General features: G+C 46.4%; 1 protein-coding gene across 1 annotated transcript in view; it reads right to left on the bottom strand.

Annotated features, from left to right (window-relative positions):
* The window catches only part of LOC137256634 (mucin-5AC-like), a 30,344-nt gene that overhangs the window by 10,002 nt on the left and 1,641 nt on the right, over positions 1 to 18,701 (bottom strand). Inside the window, exons 3-24 of the mRNA XM_067794537.1 lie at positions 18,496 to 18,646; positions 16,182 to 17,701; positions 15,936 to 16,077; positions 15,349 to 15,785; positions 14,877 to 15,024; positions 14,081 to 14,661; positions 13,686 to 13,818; positions 13,082 to 13,488; positions 12,655 to 12,805; positions 11,360 to 12,177; positions 10,833 to 11,051; positions 8,673 to 10,502; positions 7,179 to 7,505; positions 6,730 to 6,855; positions 6,085 to 6,320; positions 5,401 to 5,797; positions 2,276 to 5,224; positions 2,053 to 2,130; positions 1,622 to 1,944; positions 1,054 to 1,189; positions 540 to 703; positions 52 to 232 (exon numbers count right to left, since the gene is read on the bottom strand). Coding sequence (XP_067650638.1) covers positions 52 to 232; positions 540 to 703; positions 1,054 to 1,189; positions 1,622 to 1,944; positions 2,053 to 2,130; positions 2,276 to 5,224; positions 5,401 to 5,797; positions 6,085 to 6,320; positions 6,730 to 6,855; positions 7,179 to 7,505; positions 8,673 to 10,502; positions 10,833 to 11,051; positions 11,360 to 12,177; positions 12,655 to 12,805; positions 13,082 to 13,488; positions 13,686 to 13,818; positions 14,081 to 14,661; positions 14,877 to 15,024; positions 15,349 to 15,785; positions 15,936 to 16,077; positions 16,182 to 17,701; positions 18,496 to 18,632 — 11,440 coding nt within the window. The 5' untranslated portion in view covers positions 18,633 to 18,646. The remainder of the gene's footprint in view (positions 1 to 51; positions 233 to 539; positions 704 to 1,053; positions 1,190 to 1,621; positions 1,945 to 2,052; positions 2,131 to 2,275; positions 5,225 to 5,400; positions 5,798 to 6,084; positions 6,321 to 6,729; positions 6,856 to 7,178; positions 7,506 to 8,672; positions 10,503 to 10,832; positions 11,052 to 11,359; positions 12,178 to 12,654; positions 12,806 to 13,081; positions 13,489 to 13,685; positions 13,819 to 14,080; positions 14,662 to 14,876; positions 15,025 to 15,348; positions 15,786 to 15,935; positions 16,078 to 16,181; positions 17,702 to 18,495; positions 18,647 to 18,701) is intronic.

Genomic DNA, 18,701 nt, shown 5'->3' with positions numbered 1-18,701 from the left:
ATTATATTCTAAACGGAAAATATTTATCTGTTGGGATGAGGCGTAACCTACCAGAGCAGTCACAGTGATATCTGATTCTGTAGTCACTGCAGGGAATGGGGAAGTTGTCCTGGTCGTTACAGACGAGGCCGTTCTCAACTGAGCACTGCATGATCTCCCCAGTACTGTAGGATGGGATACCATCAACAGTCTCGCATTCCACCTTGTCGACCTTGCCAGTGGAGCAGAAGTCCTGAAAACAACGGAGAAAATGTATACATTTTACAACATACCAAATACACCATATTCTTACAAATACACCAGCATCGTCCTAAATATATGTATTCCTTCACATGTACCAGGCGTTTTCCCAAATACATCTTGTTTCCTTCCAAATAACTCAAAACACACTCTTCCAAATCAAACCACCCCTATCAAATGCATCGTATTCCTCTGAAATACACCATTAACCAGTCGCGTATCACCATTAACCTGTCAATATTAACCAGACAACGACACAAGGGCATACACTGGGGTGGTGTGATGTCGCTACTACTCACAGTGAGCTGTTGCTTGGTCATGAACTCATGCTGTCCTTCTGTGGCTGTGTTGGTGTCGACCCAAGAGGACCATGAACTTGTAACGCAGGTCTGCTGAGGAGAAGCTGTAGGACCTACTGAAGGGCCAGCAGATGGTACCAAGGTAGGGAGTACTTCCTCGGGAGCTACAAACAAAAGGGTCATTTCAGATGGGATAATAGGTGATGCCGTCTGTTGTTCATTCAGACGTATCACCACACATTAAATCGAAGAGGATATGAGTGTCCTCAATCAAGTGAGGATGTTTCTTGATTTGCCAGTACATCGTGATCTTCTGTTCCAACAATTAACATCAAAATGTGGTACAGATAAAATAATGTGCTTAGTGACATTACTCTCAAAATGTCCTTTGGTGATGAAACGAAACCATGTCAGATGAACCATTTCTTCCAATGTTACAATTACAGTTTTGAGAGTTTATGGAAGTGTACTTTATTACCAGGCTCTTCTGTCAGTAGTACACGGCAGAACTTACCTCTACAGCCAACAATGCTGAACCTGAGAGCGATAGCTCCCTCCCACATAACTGGCTGGATTCGGATGTACTTTGCAACAATTGGTGTCAGCACTGATCTCACTGCACTGTCTCCGTCAAAGTTTCCGTTGAAGACCTAGCAAGACACAATCGAAGACTGTCATACAGCTTCAAATCAGAGTGCAGACTAGAGATGAACAGTTCACATATTATTTATATTATTTAGCCGAGCGTGTTGATGTTATATTGATAAACAGTACACGTTAAATCACCCGCAACCAGGTCCATTGCATGTTCGCCTAATTCAATTCTGTCGGTGATTGATCGTCATGCTACAAAAAGGTCAATGGCATTACAATCGCAAAAGGAATATTCTTTTAGCTTTTACATTTTAGTTTTAGTGTAAATATAACGAAATAACCAGAACTGACTTCACACATTGTACCCATTCGGGGAATCGAACTAGGGTCTTTGTAGTGACAAACAAACACCGCCCTGACGTTTTTTTAAAGGCTGACACAGATGGAAACAGTTTGAGCATGAATATAATGAGTTGTAATGACTGTACCTTAGGAGTGCCATTCTTTTCATAGTACTGGAAGGTCTGTCCATCCATAGAGTAAGCAATTATGAATGCCTTCACCCACTGCGATGATCCCTCTCGTCCTTTGGTGATAATAGCATTGACATATTCAGGGTGGTCAAATCTGGCTTCAATCCATTGTCCTTTGTCCATTGTCTTGGGCATCCAAGCTCCAATATTGAGATTGTCAGAAATGGCATCAATTCTAGATCTTTGTGGCCCTGCATATGTGGAGAGACTGGAAGATGCGCTGAGATGGCTGTCCGGTACTTCTAGAGTGGCAGTATTTGTCATTGGATTTGGACAGACTGAAGGAGAGAAATGCCGTGTGTAAATCTAGGGCATATGACGTGGCGTGGGGTATACTTTGAAGATGTAGTTTGTACACTGTATAAATGTCTTCAAATCATACTTACTGAGCACAGCTGTTGTGGACTGGCCAGCAACTGCTGTTGTCTCCATGCCTGGAGCCACACTGAACGATGAGCCAGACACTGGGAAATGACAAAACAGAGCATAGCCTCATTAGTGAGCCTAATACGCGTTCGGATTTAAATACAATCTGAAGATGGATGCATTGCCAGTTATAGTCAGTTTGAGGAAAGAAACCTATTAGCAAATTTAGTAAACAGGTAGTACCTGGGCTGGCTGTTGGAAGTCCACTCTGTCCAGCACTTGGACTTGCTGTGGGTTGAGCACTCTGTCCCGCACTTGGACTGGCTGTTGGCTGACCGCTCTTTCCTGTTACACCTGGGCTGGCTGTTGGAAGACCACCTGCACTTGGGCTGGCTGTTGGCTGACCACTCTGTCCTGCACTTGGGCTGGCTGTTGGCTGGCCACTCTTTACTGTAACACCTGGGCTGGCTGTTGGTTGAGCACTCTGTCCTGCACTTGGACTGGCTGAGGGAACACCACCCTTTGGTGTAACACCTGGGCTGGCTGTTGGCTGGCCACTCTTTACTGTAACACCTGGGCTGGCTGTTGGTTGAGCACTCTGTCCTGCACTTGGACTGGCTGAGGGAACACCACCCTTTGGTGTAACACCTGGGCTGGCTGTTGGTTGACCACTCTGTCCTGCACTTGGGCTGGCTGTTGGCTGACCACTCTGTCCTGCACTTGGACTGGAAGTTGGCTTACCACTCTGTCCTGCACTTGGGCTGGCTGTTGGTTGAGCACTCTGTCCTGCACTTGGACTGGCTGAGGGAACACCACCCTTTGGTGTAACACCTAGGCTGGCTGTTGGTTGACCACTCTGTCCTGCACTTGGGCTGGCTGTTGGCTGACCACTCTGTCCTGCACTTGGACTGGAAGTTGGCTTACCACTCTGTCCTGCACTTGGACTTGCTGTGGGTTGCCCACTCTGTCCCGCACTTGGACTGGCTGTTGGCTGACCGCTCTTTCCTGTTACACCTGGGCTGGCTGTTGGAAGACCACCTGCACTTGGGCTGGCTGTTGGCTGACCACTCTGACCTGCACTTGGACTGGCTGTTGGAATACCGCTCGGACCTAAACTTGGACTGACTGATGGTTGTCCAAGAATGCTTGGCGTACCAGTGGGAAGACCGGTCTGTCCTACAACTGGAATGGCAGTTGGCTGACCACTCTGTCCTGCACTTGGACTAGCTGTTGGACGTCCACTCTGACCTGCACTTGGACTGGCTGTTGGTTGAGCACTCTGTCCTGCACTTGGACTAGCTGAGGGAACACCACCCTTTGGAGTAACACCTGGGCTGGCTGTGGGTTGCCCACTCTGTCCTGCACTTGGGCTGACTGTTGGCTGACCACTCTGTCCTGCACTTGGACTGGACGTTGGAATACCACTTTGTCCTGCACTTGGGCTGGCTGTTGGTTGAGCACTCTGTCCTGCACTTGGACTGGCTGAGGGAACTCCTCCCTTCGGTGTAACACCGGGGCTGGCTGTAGGTTGACCACTCTGGCCTGCACTTGGGCTGGCTGTTGGTTGAGCACTCTGTCCTGCACTTGGACTAGCTGAGGGAACTCCACCCTTTGGAGTAACAACTAGGCTGGCTGTGGGTTGCCCACTCTGTCCTGCACTTGGGCTGACTGTTGGCTGACCACTCTGTCCTGCACTTGGACGGGATGTTGGAATACCACTCTGTCCTGCACTCGGGCTAGCTGTGGGAAGACCGCTCTGTCCTACAACGGGGCTGGATGTTGGCTGACCACTCTGGCCTGCACTTGGGCTGGCTGTTGGCTGACCACTCTGTCTTGTACTTGGGCTAGCTGTGGGCACTTTAGAGCAGTCAACGCCTTTTGGTTCACACAACACTCTCACTTCATAATCAAAGCATGTGCTTCCTACCATCTGCTTACTATTACTGCACATCAGACCGCTGTATTTCATATCGCATGTTACACCTATCTGGCCAGATTCCGACACAGATTTCTGTGTCTTGCTATCTCTGCATTCCAAGGCTGTGATGTCTTCAGTGTTGCAGAATTGGAACTGTTGTCTGAGACTTGGAAGCAATTCCATTTCACCAGTATTGTCAGGTGTGTTACTATTCATCCACTGTGTCCAGCCACAGACAGTCGGTGCAGCAGTGGGAAGACCAGTCTGTCCTATGCCAGGACTTGATGTGGGCTGACCACTCTGGCCTGCACTTGGGCTGGCTGTTGGCTGACCACTTTGTCCTGCACTTGGGCTGGCTGTTGGAAGACCACCTGCACTTGGGCTGGCTGTTGGTTGACCACTCTGTCCAGCACTTGGACTGGCTGAAGGAACACCACCCTTTGGTGTAACACCTGGGCTGGCTGTTGGTTGACCACTCTGTCCTGCACTTGGACTGGCTGTTGGCTGACCGCTCTTTCCTGTTACACCTGGGCTGGCTGTTGGAAGACCACCTGCACTTGGGCTGGCTGTTGGCTGACCGCTCTTTCCTGTAACACTTGGGCTGGCTGTTGGGACACCACTTGACCCAGTACTTGGTCTTGCAGTAGGCAAAGCGGAACAGTCGCAGAACACTCTCATTTCGTAGTCAAGACACTTTCCATCTTTTTGTTTCAGATTATTACATCGGAGGCCACGTATGGCATCACATGTGACCGACTGACCAGCTGCAGATGCCGTCTGTTTGGTACTTGCTACTCTGCATTCAACCTTCTTCATCATTTCGTGACTGCATACTGTGGTTTTGGTCATGAGGGAAGCAATTGATTCGATGTCACCCTCAAATGGTTTATTTGGCACAATAACATCGGGGTGATCAGAGTTAGTCCATGCTGACCATCCACAGAATGGAGGTGAAACAGTTGGCTGACCAGGTTGTCCACTGCTTGGGGAGGCAGATGGCTGACCGGATTGTCTGGTGCTAGGGGAGGCAGTTGGCTGACCAGATTGGCCGCTTGGGGAGGCAGTTGGCTGACCGGGCTGTCCGCTGATTGGGGAGGCAGTTGGCTGACCAGACTGGCCGCTTGGGGAGGCAGTTGGCTGACCAGACTGGCCGCTTGGGGAGGCAGTTGGCTGACCGGGCTGTCCGCTGCTTGGGGAGGCAGTTGGCTGACTAGATTGTCCGCTTGGGGAGGCAGATGGCTGACCGGATTGTCCAGTTGATGGGGATACGGTTGCTAAAATCAGATAAATTTTGATACTTTATAAACTCATTCGCTTTTCCTAAACTATATTTTACGATCACATAATCAAATAATATACTAAATATTTAAGTATTTAATATTCAATACTGACAACCATAAAAACATAGTTGTAAATGATGGAAGGAGACAGCTTTTAGATATGGACTCACATGCGCATGGGCAGTAGAAGCGGACCTCGTAGTCCCCACATTTTCCACTATTCTCCCAGTTGTAGCAGGTAAAACCTGTAGTAAGGTCACAGGTAACCTTCTGGCCAAACTCCATTGCTGGTGTCTTAGATGATGCCTCGCGGCATTCAATGCTGACAGGATGGGCACAGAATGTGTTGGTGGTTCTCAGTTTCAGGATTGATTCAACATCACCATCACCAGTTGTTGGCTTGTCAACGTTGATCCAGTTGGTCCAGTGACACTCTGGTTGAATAGTTGGTTGAACAGATGGCCCGGCTGTAGGGACACAGCTGTCATCCTTTGTACAAACTGCAGCATTGTTGAAACAGTGGCACATTGAACACTCATCAACTGGGTTCTTGTAGAATTCGAAAGGCTGAAAAACAATATATCAAACGATTTAACTATGTGTCTGTTTTAGTACAAGAGTTTCTAGCTTTAATAATCAAGTTGATATACGCAGTAACAAATCTGTTTTATAAGAAAATCCCATATTTGTTTTCTTTGAACCTTCTTTGGTATATCCATGCAGAATTCTGTTTGATAAAAACCGGGTTAGTTTCTGCTAGGATAGTTTTGTGATTTTTCGAGTTAAGAGAGTTGTCTTGACAACTGGTTTGAAACTAATGATTCAAATGATGCTATAAGAAAATGATACCTCACCTGAGCAAATGTACCATCGGGTTTCTTGCATGGACAGAGCTCTGCCTTGACACACTGGCCGTTGTAGTTGAGTCTCTCGCCATCCGCACATTTAGGGACAGTGATTGTTTCGTCCTTGCAGCCGGGGACACATTGTTGTGGGTTTGTGCCGTCGCAGATGTCGCCGGAAACAGCGTTGCACAGCTGGTCACAGGTGTGGGCACAGGCGTTCCACATTTCTCCGGGAGGACACACAGCTGAAAGGACAGATTCTGATGTCAAAGAGTAGATGCTGAGGTTGAAGGAAATTACTGACTGATTCTCCCAGCTGTCATTCCAAAAGCAACAACTTTGTATGCCAGTCATCTGTTTGTATGGCACTCTAAATGTTTATTAATAGACATATTAGTATACTGCTATGTTCATTAACGTCTTTGAGTGTGGTGTTTTAAAAATCACCACCAAAGGTTGTGCAGGCTGAGCCTACCCCGTACAGAGTATTGCCCATTTCAGGTGAAATTTTATTGCTGGCAATATTGCTACAAGCGGCGTAATAACTAAACTCATTCCCTCTGTCATAACAATGTGTTCCTGGAAACATCTTTATTTATATTGTGAGCAATATTCTGTGTTCATTTGCACCACTCTCTTTCTGAAACTACATACCGGTAGTTGTTCTCTCCAGGGGAGCAACGGTCGAAAATGAAGTTCCTGCAGTGGCGGTAGGGACATGGACGGAGCCGGTGGTGTGGATGTGGGGACCAGCAGTTGGACCTGCAGTGGGTATTGGGCCTAGGGAACAAACAATCGTGATGAACGAGATTATGCCACAGTAATACGCTGGCTTACAAAGCTATCGTATGGACCGATGTAGATTTTCTTCATTTCCTTCGCAATTATGCATGGGAAAGAAAACAATATTCAGAGCTACCTGAATATAAATTGTCAAAGCCACAGGACAAAGTATTTTACTCCAAACGAACCTCATTTAAAACAAGAGGCAAAGACCTCATTTAACAAATATAAGCTTTTATCATTTATAAAATCAATCATAGAAAATCTGATAGCATCGGGTGTTCCCGAAGAAACATATTTCACTCATTGTGTTCATGTACCTTGGCATGTGTCTTCCCAGCAGAGGACCCTCACTTCGTAATCGTAACACTTGGAAGACAACTGCTCGTTGTTATAGCAACGGAGACCATTGTCCACGTCACATGTAACTCTGCTCTGGCCGGCCGCACTGGACATTGTGTTTGTGCCAGCGATTCTGCACTCAATCTGCTTCATGTTCTTGCAGACGCCATGCTTAGTCTTGATGGACTCAATAGTTTCCATGTCACCATGACCTGAGTCTGGCGTATCGGTGTTGATCCAGGGAGACCAGTCACATCGGATAGCAATGTTCTTGTTGGGTGGAGTCAATGTCACCTGTGGGGTTCCTGGATAACATAATGCAACAGAAGTCATACACACATACATTGGCACATAAAACGTATTTTACAAGGTCCCTATGGTGGGTCACTAGGTTTTTAGGATTTCGACAGATGTACAGATGCATCAAGGCCTGAATGTGGGAGAGGTGAGGTGAAATTAGGAGACAAACATCATGTGTTGGCCAATTTCCGGGTGTTATTGAGTATTTTAAATGAAATATTCCCGTACTTCAAATACTCAATAACACCCGGAATTGGCCAACACATGATGTTTATCGACATTGTAAACAAAATAGTAAACCAAAGGGGTTTTACTGTCGGCACTTGTTTACATCGAGTACAGCAGTGAAGTGTCATCATCTGGCCGTTTCAGCTGGTTCCCATGGTAGCATCTGGAGTTGCTCATTTGTGACGTCATTCTAAACTTTACGTCACAATATGATATGAATGACGTCACCACTGTTGATGACACAGCAAAACAATTGTTTACGTGTCAATACGCAGTGAATAGTCTTGCAGTTTCCAGGAATCTAATACCATTTGATCATGTTTTTCAACCAATCAGATTACAGAACACGGTGACTTTTGGTTTACAATGGAGCTTAACATAGTTGAACAGTTCGCTCATATGACGAGGTGTATGCATGTGTATCTGTCGTTGCTTGTAGTAGTCCAGACGTAAGCTGGCTTTATGGTGCCAGCTCACTGAGATACCACCGTTAAGCATGATTACCCCACTTAGACACATTATTCTGACCCCGAGCCGACCAGTCCTTGTTGTACCTATTAATGCCAAGCAGGGATCAACAAGTACCATGTTTTAACGTCTTTTAGTATGACGCAGCCGTGCATCGAACCAGAGACCTTCGGGCAGAAGCTCTAACTAATTCATAACGGAGACGTTGAATGTTTGAAAATAAAGACTAGGGTGTATGCGTTATTTATGATTTGGGATTAACAACGGGTATGGGACTGCTAAAGCTAGAAACCCGGGCAGACCGGGTTCAAACCTCTGATAATACGTCTCTGGCTTTCAAAATGGCGTTCAAACAGCAATTTAGGGTTACTTCCTATGCGAATTGGGGAGATGTTGTAGATGTTCTGTTGTATTGATATCATAGGAATGTGTGTAATTGATATATACTGTAGAGATATTACAATTTAATTACTCACCACTGCAGTCACAGAAGTAGCGGACCTTGTAGTCGGAGCATGGCACGGGGGCGTTGTCTGCGTTGTTGCAAGTAAGACCACTCTTCATGTCGCAAGTCACCAGTTCTCCAGAGCTGTAGGATGGGATGTCATCGGTATAGCATTCGATTTTGGTAACCTGGCCTCCCTTACAGAATGAAGACAACTCATCAGGGGTCATGGCCTCGTGGTCTCCGTTTCCTGACTCTGGCAAATCTCTGTTTACCCAGTTGGAGTAATGGCTTTGAGAACAAGATGTGACAGTAGGACTTGCAGTTGGCTGACCGCTCAGTCCTGCGCTCGGACTGGCTGTTGGAACGCTGCTCTGGCCGGGAACACCAGGAGTAGCTGTTGGTTTACCAGTTTGTCCTGCACTCGGACTGGCTGTTGGAACGCTGCTCTGGCCGGGAACACCAGGAGTAGCTGTTGGTTTACCAGTTTGTCCTGCACTTGGGCCGGCTGTTGGAATACCACTCTGTCCTGCACTTGGACTGGATGTTGGTGTACCTGCTGTTCCTGTTGGGGGTGAAGCAGTTGGAGCACATTGACAGTAGTACATGATTCGGTAGTCACTGCATGGCATTGGGAAGTTGTCTTCGTTCCTACAGACGACACCTTGGTGTTTGTCGCAGGTCATAAGTTCTCCACTGCTGTAGGATGGGATAGCGTCAACAGTTTCACATTTGACTTCCGTGATCTTTCCTCCTGGGCAGAATTTAGTCAACTCTTCCACTGTCATTGATTCATAGTCGCCATCACCGACATTCGGGTGATCTCGGTTGATCCAGGAAGACCACTGGCTGTTTGTGCACTGTACTTCAGGGCTAGCAGAGGGAACACCTGTGCTAGACTGCGGTGGCGTGGCTGTTGGAAGATTAGTTTTGACGGGTACTGGGCTAGCTGTTGGTGTAGGACAGTCACAGTAGTAGCGAACCTCATAATCTTGGCACTTGATTGGGAAATTGTCCTCATTCTTACAGAGAGCACCATTAGTAAGGTCACACTTCATAATGTCTCCGCTGCTGAAATACTCTATACCGTCGACTGTTCTACATTCAATCTTGGCAAGTCTTCCTCCAGCACAATACTGAGACATTTGGCTTCCTGAAAGTACCTCATGGTCACCCTCTCCAGTCGTCGGCTTGTCATTGTTCACCCATGGGGTCCATTGAGACTTAGTGCAAGATGTCGTTCCAGGGCTGGCTGTTGGGGTTCCGCTTTGTCCAATTCCGGGGCTTGATGTTGGTGTACCGCTTTCTCCGATTCCAGGACTGGCAGTTGGTTTACTACTTTTTCCAATTCCGGGGCTCACTGTTGGAGTACCACTTCCTCCAATTACGGGGCTGGCAGTTGGGGCACCACTTCCTCCAATTACGGGGCTGGCTGTTGGGGCACCACTTCCTCCAATTACGGGGCTGGCAGTTGGGGTACCACTTACTCCAGTTCCGGGGCTGGCAGTTGGAGCTCCAGTGGTTACCGGAGTAGTACATTCACAGAAGTAGCGGATCTGGTAGTCGCTGCAAGGCATTGGGAAATTATCAGCATTGCTGCACGAGGATCCACCCGCCATTGTACACTGCATTACCTCACCACTGCTATAATACTCAATACCGTCGACCGTCATGCATTCGATCTTAGTGAGTGTTCCTCCAGAGCAGTATTGCTTCTCCAACTCAGGTGAGATCTTCTCGTAGTCACCTCCACCAACACCAGGCTTGTCCTGGTTGATCCATGGGCTCCACTGGCTAGTTGTACAGGTGGCAGTAGAAGGAACCTCTGTCCCAGATGTTGGAGGTTTAGCTGTTGGTGCGCCTAAAGAGAAAGTAAGAGTTAATCAACTGACTTCGGTACCTGACATGAGTTTAAGTGAGCAGTCTCTGTGCTGATTATTGATCGATTATATATCCGATATAGAAATTATTATGCAATGACTGAGAGCAGTATGAAAAACGGGAAAACCAAATGATATCCATTTGAAACAATTCGTTTGGGCGTTAAAGGCGCAGTTCCAGTGAAACATGTATGAATAGATAGTAATGACCATAGTAATGTGTCCATATGTCCTGTGTCACTCAGAAACAGAAATCAGAAACACAATATATGTCTACATGACCACAGAAAGCATCAGAAACGTTTGCCTACCTTCACACTGGCACTTGAATCTGATCTTGTAGTCATGACACTTCATAGGTGTGTTGTCACTGTGCTTGCAGGACAGTCCAGTTTGAGCATCACATGTGACAATATCCCCACTGAGATAGAAAGCCATGTTTTCCTTAACTGTCTGACACTCGACCTCGCCAACGGATCCTCCAGCACAGTGTCTATCGAGGTCTTCCTTCGTCACCTTTTCAATCTCACCTGAAATGAAACAATGATGTACTGCTTTGGAAACAAGCGGTGCAACAAACTTGTTGAAAGCGTTTGTTGATCCCACGAAGGACCTGGATTCGATTATGGACATGTTTTTAATGTTCATAGTTTGTAAAGTCAATGTAAACCCTCCCACTCTTTAAGCATGGATACTGTGACAAATGTATGAAAATGAGACAAAACTGTCAACTTTTCTTCCTGGTACGAGACTTGCAAATGAATCATGTGAATGAATGTCCAGTATTGACCATAGTTCCTCTGGTCAGCTGCAAAGACTGTTTTGAACATATACTCACCGACACCATCAGGTTCGTGTCTGTTGATCCAGTCTGACCATTTGTTGTCACATGCCTTGGGGGAAGCTGTGGGCACATAAGACTTGACTGAAGGTGCTGCTGTAGGCTTGCCGCATTCATCACAGAAGACTCTTATTTCATAGTCGGAGCATGTTTTGCCTCCCGTCTGATCAGTGTTCATACAAACGAGGGACTTTGTGTCAAGGTTACACATGACTCCGGTTTCACCTGTTTGGTCGAATGGTATTTTGCCTGTAGCTGTTCTGCATTCCATTTTCTTGACGTACTTGGTGTCACAGATCTTCACCACGGTCATCATGTCCCAGAATGACTCGTATTCGCCATTGGTGTCTGGAGTATTGGAGTTGACCCATGGTGTCCAGTACATGCAGGATGAGGTAGATGGGGCGGCTGTCACAACAGGGCTGACTGTGGGGGCAGCTGTTGGAATAGCTGTTGGCACTGTGAGTCCAGTTGGTACGGATGGTGTGGCAGAAGGAAGTTGACATCCATAGACGTTGAACCTCATTCCGATTGCTTCATGCCATTCCACTGGTCTGATCCTAATAAAGCGTGCATTTATTTCGGGGAAGACGTTCATGAGGGGAGTGTTCTGATCAAAGTTACCCTCGAACACACGTGGGACAGTATCGGTTGGGGATGTGTTGATTGCATTGAAAGTACGCCCGTCGTTGCTGTAGTAGACCTCGTACTTGGTCACCCATGCAGCACCATCAGATCGTCCTTGAGTAGAGACGCCAGCTATTGCGTAGCTTGCACCGAAGTCAACCTCGATCCACTGCTTCGTATCCGTGTATCTGCACACACACACATTCAGAATATATCATTCACATTCTGCCAATGAAGTCATGCTGTCACATTGGGACAGAGTATTAGGCGTATGTTTTATATACACGATACCTCAAAGAAAGTTTCGGCATTTACAACTTAAGTATCTGATGAAGTTTGGGACACGAGAAACGTATCTCATTATGAATGCATAATGTTTATATGCTGAACTTTGTAAATCCAACATATTAGTGCTTCTACAGACTGAAGAAAACTTCAACACACATTCTATTATAATATGCATCTTGATACTACGTGACCTTCACTGTTGATTCATTTATGATGGGACAGCGTATTGGTGAAAGAAGGCTTGTATTCAATTCCTCACATGGGTAGAACTGATGGGTAGAATTGATGAAACCACTATCTGCTGACTCTACACTGATGTTACTAAAAGCGGTGTAAACACATTCATTTCTTTCATTGCTTGATGTTACTACACTCACTTTGGTATCCATCCTCCTGAATAAGCACCATCCTTCTGAGTGTAGGGTCGTGCGCGCTCTGCACCGGTGAACTGGTTGAGGGAGGAAGATGCTGTGAGTTGTCTGTCGCCAACGAGACCAGGGTTTTCAATTCCCATGGGAACATCACATTCTGAAAACATAACCATGATAAACGTACAACATATTCTATCTTTCTGGGGAAGCATTGAACATTAGTGTCTTGTCATCATGTACAGAACGAAAAACGCATCCTGTCTTACTGAGGAAGGAGTGAACATAATGGTTGACATCATGTGTGGAACGTACAGCTTATTTTCTGGGAAAGGACTGAGCATTATCGTCTTGGTATCATGTGTGTAGTGTACAACGCATTCCTGAGGAAGGATTGCACATCATGTGTATCCTGGTACAGCTCATCCTAACTTACTGAGGAAGGGTCCTTGTGTAGATTGTCCAAAGGGGGGAGAGGCTGTGGGAACACCAGGACTGACTGTTGGTGGCTTGGGCTGTGGTGGTGTGCATCCAAGGATATTGAATCGCATGGCAATGCCGTCCTTTGACCATTCCACCGGCACGATGCGGACGTACCGTGCAGTGATGTCACGGTTGAACAGGTTCCTAATTGGTGTGTTTTGATCCATATTACCCTCGAAGACTTCAGGTGTTGACCCTCCGGGGATACGTGTGTATGGGGAAAAGTCGTGTCCGTTAAATCCATAGAAGACATTGTATTTCGTAACCCATTTAGGTGCTTCGGGGCTACCTTGTGTCATCACACCAGAGATGAGAGTTGGCTTGAGGAAGTCCACTTGGATCCACTGTTTGTCAGTTGATCTAAACAAAACACATGCCATGATAACATTAGATGCGTATTAAAACAGTTGTACTGAGGACATTTAGTTATATACCGTTCGTGGATGATATACCGATGAAGAAGGGATGAGAAACATCTGACTGAGTGGTTGCTTAATTGATCTAGTTGGATAATGGCATTCAACAAAGATATGAATAAAATGTGCATGAGTACTCACGATGGGGTCCATGCTCCCTGTGTGTACAAACGTCCTGCTGCTGCAGAATGTTTGGCATCAAGCGAGGATGAAGATGTGAGCTGGCTGTTGCTGACAAAGTAAGAGTTCTCGATACCCATGGGGATGAGACAAACTGAAAATAGCATTTGATTTGATTATTTTTTCAATGTAGGGAGAGCCAAAAGTACGTGTAACACGTAAACGGAAAAATGTATTCAATCTTGAATATGTGGCGAGAGAAATTTCTTATGGTCGTGAAAAGCAAAATTAAGGTGAACATTGTGTGTTGAAAATTAGCAAAGATGCTCTGTGTTCGTTAAAAGAGTAAGGATTTGAGGTCAGGAAGTAAATCTTTGTACCATGCCAATGGTACGAAGGACCTTACAACAACCTACCAGATGGTGTGGTGAGTTCAGGGACTGGGCTGGCTGTTGGCTGACTACTCTGTCCAGCGCTAGGGCTAGCTGTTGGTTGACCACTTTGTCCAGCGCTTGGGCTAGCTGTTGGCTGACCACTCTGTCCCGCACTTGGGCTGGCTGTTGGTTGACCACTCTGTCCTCCGCTTGGGCTGGCTGTTGGTACACCGCTCTTTCCACCGACTGGAGGACTAGCTGTGGGAGCTCCTGCTGTTGTTGGTATCAATGGGTTAGTTGGGGATGGATTGCAGCCGAGGATGTTAAATCTGAGGGACGTTTCTCCATGAGATGTCAATGGAACAATGCGAACAAACCGCGCAGTGATATCTCTGTTGAAAAGAACAGGAACTGGTGTTTTTGAATCTGAGTTGCCATTAAACACCTTGGCGGGCTTGCCCTCAGTGTCAGTGTAGTCAGTGAAGGTCTTGCCATCGAAACTGTAACTGACTTTGTAGGTCTCAAGCCAGCTGTTGTCCTTTCCGGATCCCTGGGTTATTACACCAGAGACAGTCTTGGGCTCAAGGAAATCTACCTGAATCCATGGTGTTTTATCTGTGGGTCTGTAACATGAAATAAAGAGGCTTGAATTTTTCAGCTGTTAACGGAAACTGTTGCCACAAAATATCATACATGCATCTCCTACAGTGTACTGTTTAAGAATAGTATTGTCATTTTACAAGTATAAAACTATGTCCGCAGTGCTTAAGACTCTCCACTTTTGCCTATCCTGCTTATATAATTATATTATTGTTAGTATATACTAAATACGGCTTACGCGGGGACCCATGATCCAGCAAACTCGTCTGTTTCTTGGTTGATTCGTGCATAGATTGGACCATGTGCCTTGTCCTTCTTCGATGAGGCAGTCAACTGACTTTCACCAACAATCCTGTAGTTTTCCACTCCCATGGGAATAGTGCATACTGAAAATCATCAATATTATTTGTTGAAGCGAAGGTAGAAACACAGTAAAACTATTCTGATAGTCAGGTCGTTTTTGTGGCCTTCAAAAGTTACTCTGCGACATTAAACATTATTAACCCACCAGATGATATAGCACTGTTAAGTACATCACATTTCTATACTGTTGCTTTGGCCCTTAGTGCTTTTATGAGCTGAATCCCTGTTAACGGTTCAGCTAACATTATGTTAAAAGTTCATGTATTAAATATCTGTACTCAATATGTGCTATGGTAAAATGTGATGTGGTTGATGTACAAATTTCATGGGTTTTGTGATATACTCACCGGGTTCAAGCGTAGATACTGGTGATGGCTCTGGCATGGTAACTCCAGTTGTCATAGTGAACACTGGAGAGACTGTAGGCTTGGCGGAAGGTGTCAGTGTGGGTTGGACACTTGGCTTGTAGCAGCCCAGCAAGTTGAAACGCATTCCAATACCAGCTGGGGACCAGGCGATGGGAGTGATCTTGATGTACTGAACAGTCACCTGTTCCGGGAAGATGTTCTTCATGACAGTGTTCCTGTCGCTGTTTCCAGTGAAAATCATGCTCTTTCCTGTTGCTGAGTCTTTGATAGGAGTAAACGTGAAGCCATCTGTGCTGTAGGACACGATGAACTGCGTAACCCATTTGTCACTGATGGAGCTGCCTTGGGTCAAGATGCCATTAAGGACCTGTGGCTTCAGGAAATTCACCATGATCCACTGGTCTCCATTGTTTTCTCTGTCCAAATGAAAGCCATTTAGCTTGTAAAATTCTATCGCGATGAAGCTTTTCTCAAAGGTTATGTTCAATGAAATCTGAAAACCAACGAACCGAACTATATCAAACACTAAGTGTGTTTGGATTTACTCATTTGTAATTTCTACTTACTTAGGTGACCAGGCTCCGAATTCATTGAAGAGACGTCCAGCAGGAGCATTGAATCTGTTGCCACTAAATCCTGATGCTGTGATCTGCGTGTCCTTGACAATTAAAGCATTGTCTATTCCCATTGGTTGACTGCACACAACATCTGTGAATAAACCGTATGCTCGTAATATTCGAAACTAAGTAAAAAATCATAAGATACTGAAACTGTTTGAACATTTTCGTTTTGAGTAGATGTAACATACATACTGGAAGACACTCCTGGTGGAACGGCAGTTGGACTTCCAGAGACACCTGGTGGAACGGCAGTTGGGCTACCAGAGACGCCTGGTGGAATGGCAGTTGGACTTCCAGAGACTCCTGGTGGAACGGCAGTTGGGCTACCAGAGACGCCTGGTGGAACAGCAGTTGGACTTCCGGAGACTCCTGGTGGAACGGCAGTTGGGCTACCAGAGACGCCTGGTGGAACGGCAGTTGGACTTCCGGAGACTCCTGGTGGAACGGCAGTTGGGCTACCAGAGACTCCTGATGGAACAGCAGTTGGGCTCCCAGAGACTCCTGGTGGAACGGCAGTCGGGCTACCAGAGGCTCCCGGTGGAATGGCAGTTGGACTTCCGGAGACGCCTGGTGGAACGGCAGTTGGGCTACCAGAGACTCCTGGTGGAACGGCAGTTGGACTTCCGGAGACACCTGGTGGAACGGCAGTTGGGCTACCAGAGGCGCCTGGTGGAACAGCAGTTGGACTTCCTGAAATTCCAGTCTTTGGAGTTGGAATGCCAGAGATTCCCTCCTTGGGTGAAGGAGTTGGGCTACCAGAGACGCCTGGAGGTACAGCAGTTGGGCTACCAGAGACACCTGGTGGAACGGCAGTTGGACTTCCAGAGACACCTGGTGGAACGGCAGTTGGACTTCCTGAAATTCCAGCCTTTGGAGTTGGAATGCCAGAGATTCCAGCCTTGGGTGAAGGAGTTGGGCTACCAGAGACGCCTGGAGGTACAGCAGTTGGGCTACCAGAGACACCTGGTGGAACGGCAGTTGGACTTCCAGAGACACCTGGTGGAACGGCAGTTGGGCTACCAGAGACACCTGGTGGAACGGCAGTTGGACTTCCAGAGACACCTGGTGGAACGGCAGTTGGGCTACCAGAGACGCCTGGTGGAACGGCAGTTGGACTTCCGGAGACTCCTGGTGGAACGGCAGTTGGGCTACCAGAGACGCCTGGTGGAACGGCAGTTGGGCTACCAGAGACGCCTGGTGGAACGGCAGTTGGACTACCGGAGACTCCTGGTGGAACGGCAGTTGGGCTACCAGAGACTCCTGGTGGAACGGCAGTTGGGCTACCAGAGACTCCTGGTGGTATGACAGTTGGACTTCCAGAGATACCTGGTGGAACGGCAGTTGGACTACCAGAGACACCTGGTGGGGCTATAGTGGCAGGTCCACTTGTAAGCCCTGAACATGACAGGACATCGAAACGGAGAGCAATCATGCCATTCCATTCCTGAGGCTGGATTCGAACATATCTGGCAATTATTTCTCTGTCAAACAAACCCCTGACCTTAGTATTTCTGTCGGAATTGCCAGTGAACACAACTGTAGCTGTTTCCCCACTCCTTGTGTAAGGAGTAAAGTCAATTCCATCTATACTGGTAAGAACAGTGTATTTGGTGACCCAGTGATCCATGGATGGTCGACCCTGTGTTACTACTCCAGTAATGAACTCGGGATGTTTGAGGTCTACCTGGATCCACTGCTCTTTGTCGTTCATTCTGAAACACAGGATGAAAAACATCAGACTCTTTTATAGACATCAAGCACACAACAACTGTTATAAGGACCATGAGTAGTTACGTAAACACGTGGTGATCGAAAGTGCTGACTCTACCTCTGAAACACGTTAATTTTCTAATTAGATCAAAGAAACCGTGAAGCATTTACATCTACAATCACAAGACTTTGTAAGGTGAGAAACTGACTTTTTTCACAGACTATTTTAAGTAAACAAGATATTTGACTGCATAGAGACTTATGGAAACGAATAAGGGAGCATACAGTAGAAGCGTTCCTATATTTCATCCACAGTGCAACACGTATCTTGTGAAGAATATGAAGGATATATAAGAATATGGGATCACTTGCACTTTCATGTGTTCCCTTATTCATTTCCATAAGTATGAATACACTGTTACAAAGGGACATTTTTTTAAAAAAAATGACGATTTTCTTTTAAAAGTGTACTTTTTGACAAACGTGACGTGGGAGGAACAACTTTTAATTTATTTCTCTCAGAAATACAGCTTGGGAAGTTTAGTACGTGTTAATGCGTTGTAGATTCAGTGACACTCGTTCTTACAGACACTCATTCGTATAGTGGACAAATGGATGATCTGGACGCAGACTAGTCAAAATATTGTTACGCGCACAAGGAAAAGTAACGCGGCGATGCCCAAGAAACATTTCACTTGTATATTTATCCTGAGGTATGCAATATTGATTATAGACAGCATGGAACAAAAAGACTGGACAGACCCTACAACCATGAAGACAATAAAACAATACTAACCTTGGCATCCATGCTCCGGCAAGATTTTCCTGTTTGACTGAATCCAAACGCCCTCTGGCTGCCTCAAAACTGTAGTCGAAAGATGTGGAAGCAGAAAACTGGTCTCTTCCAAAAAGGTCATGATTTCCTGTACCCATAGGGATGTCACACACTGTGGAGAAAGATAACGATGCACTTGATAACATCGCACGTGGTAACATTGCACT

The sequence above is a fragment of the Haliotis asinina genome, chromosome 11 (assembly GCF_037392515.1).
Source record: "Haliotis asinina isolate JCU_RB_2024 chromosome 11, JCU_Hal_asi_v2, whole genome shotgun sequence".
NCBI classification, from domain to species: domain Eukaryota; kingdom Metazoa; phylum Mollusca; class Gastropoda; order Lepetellida; family Haliotidae; genus Haliotis; species Haliotis asinina.
This window is presented reverse-complemented; position numbering and strand designations above follow the sequence as displayed.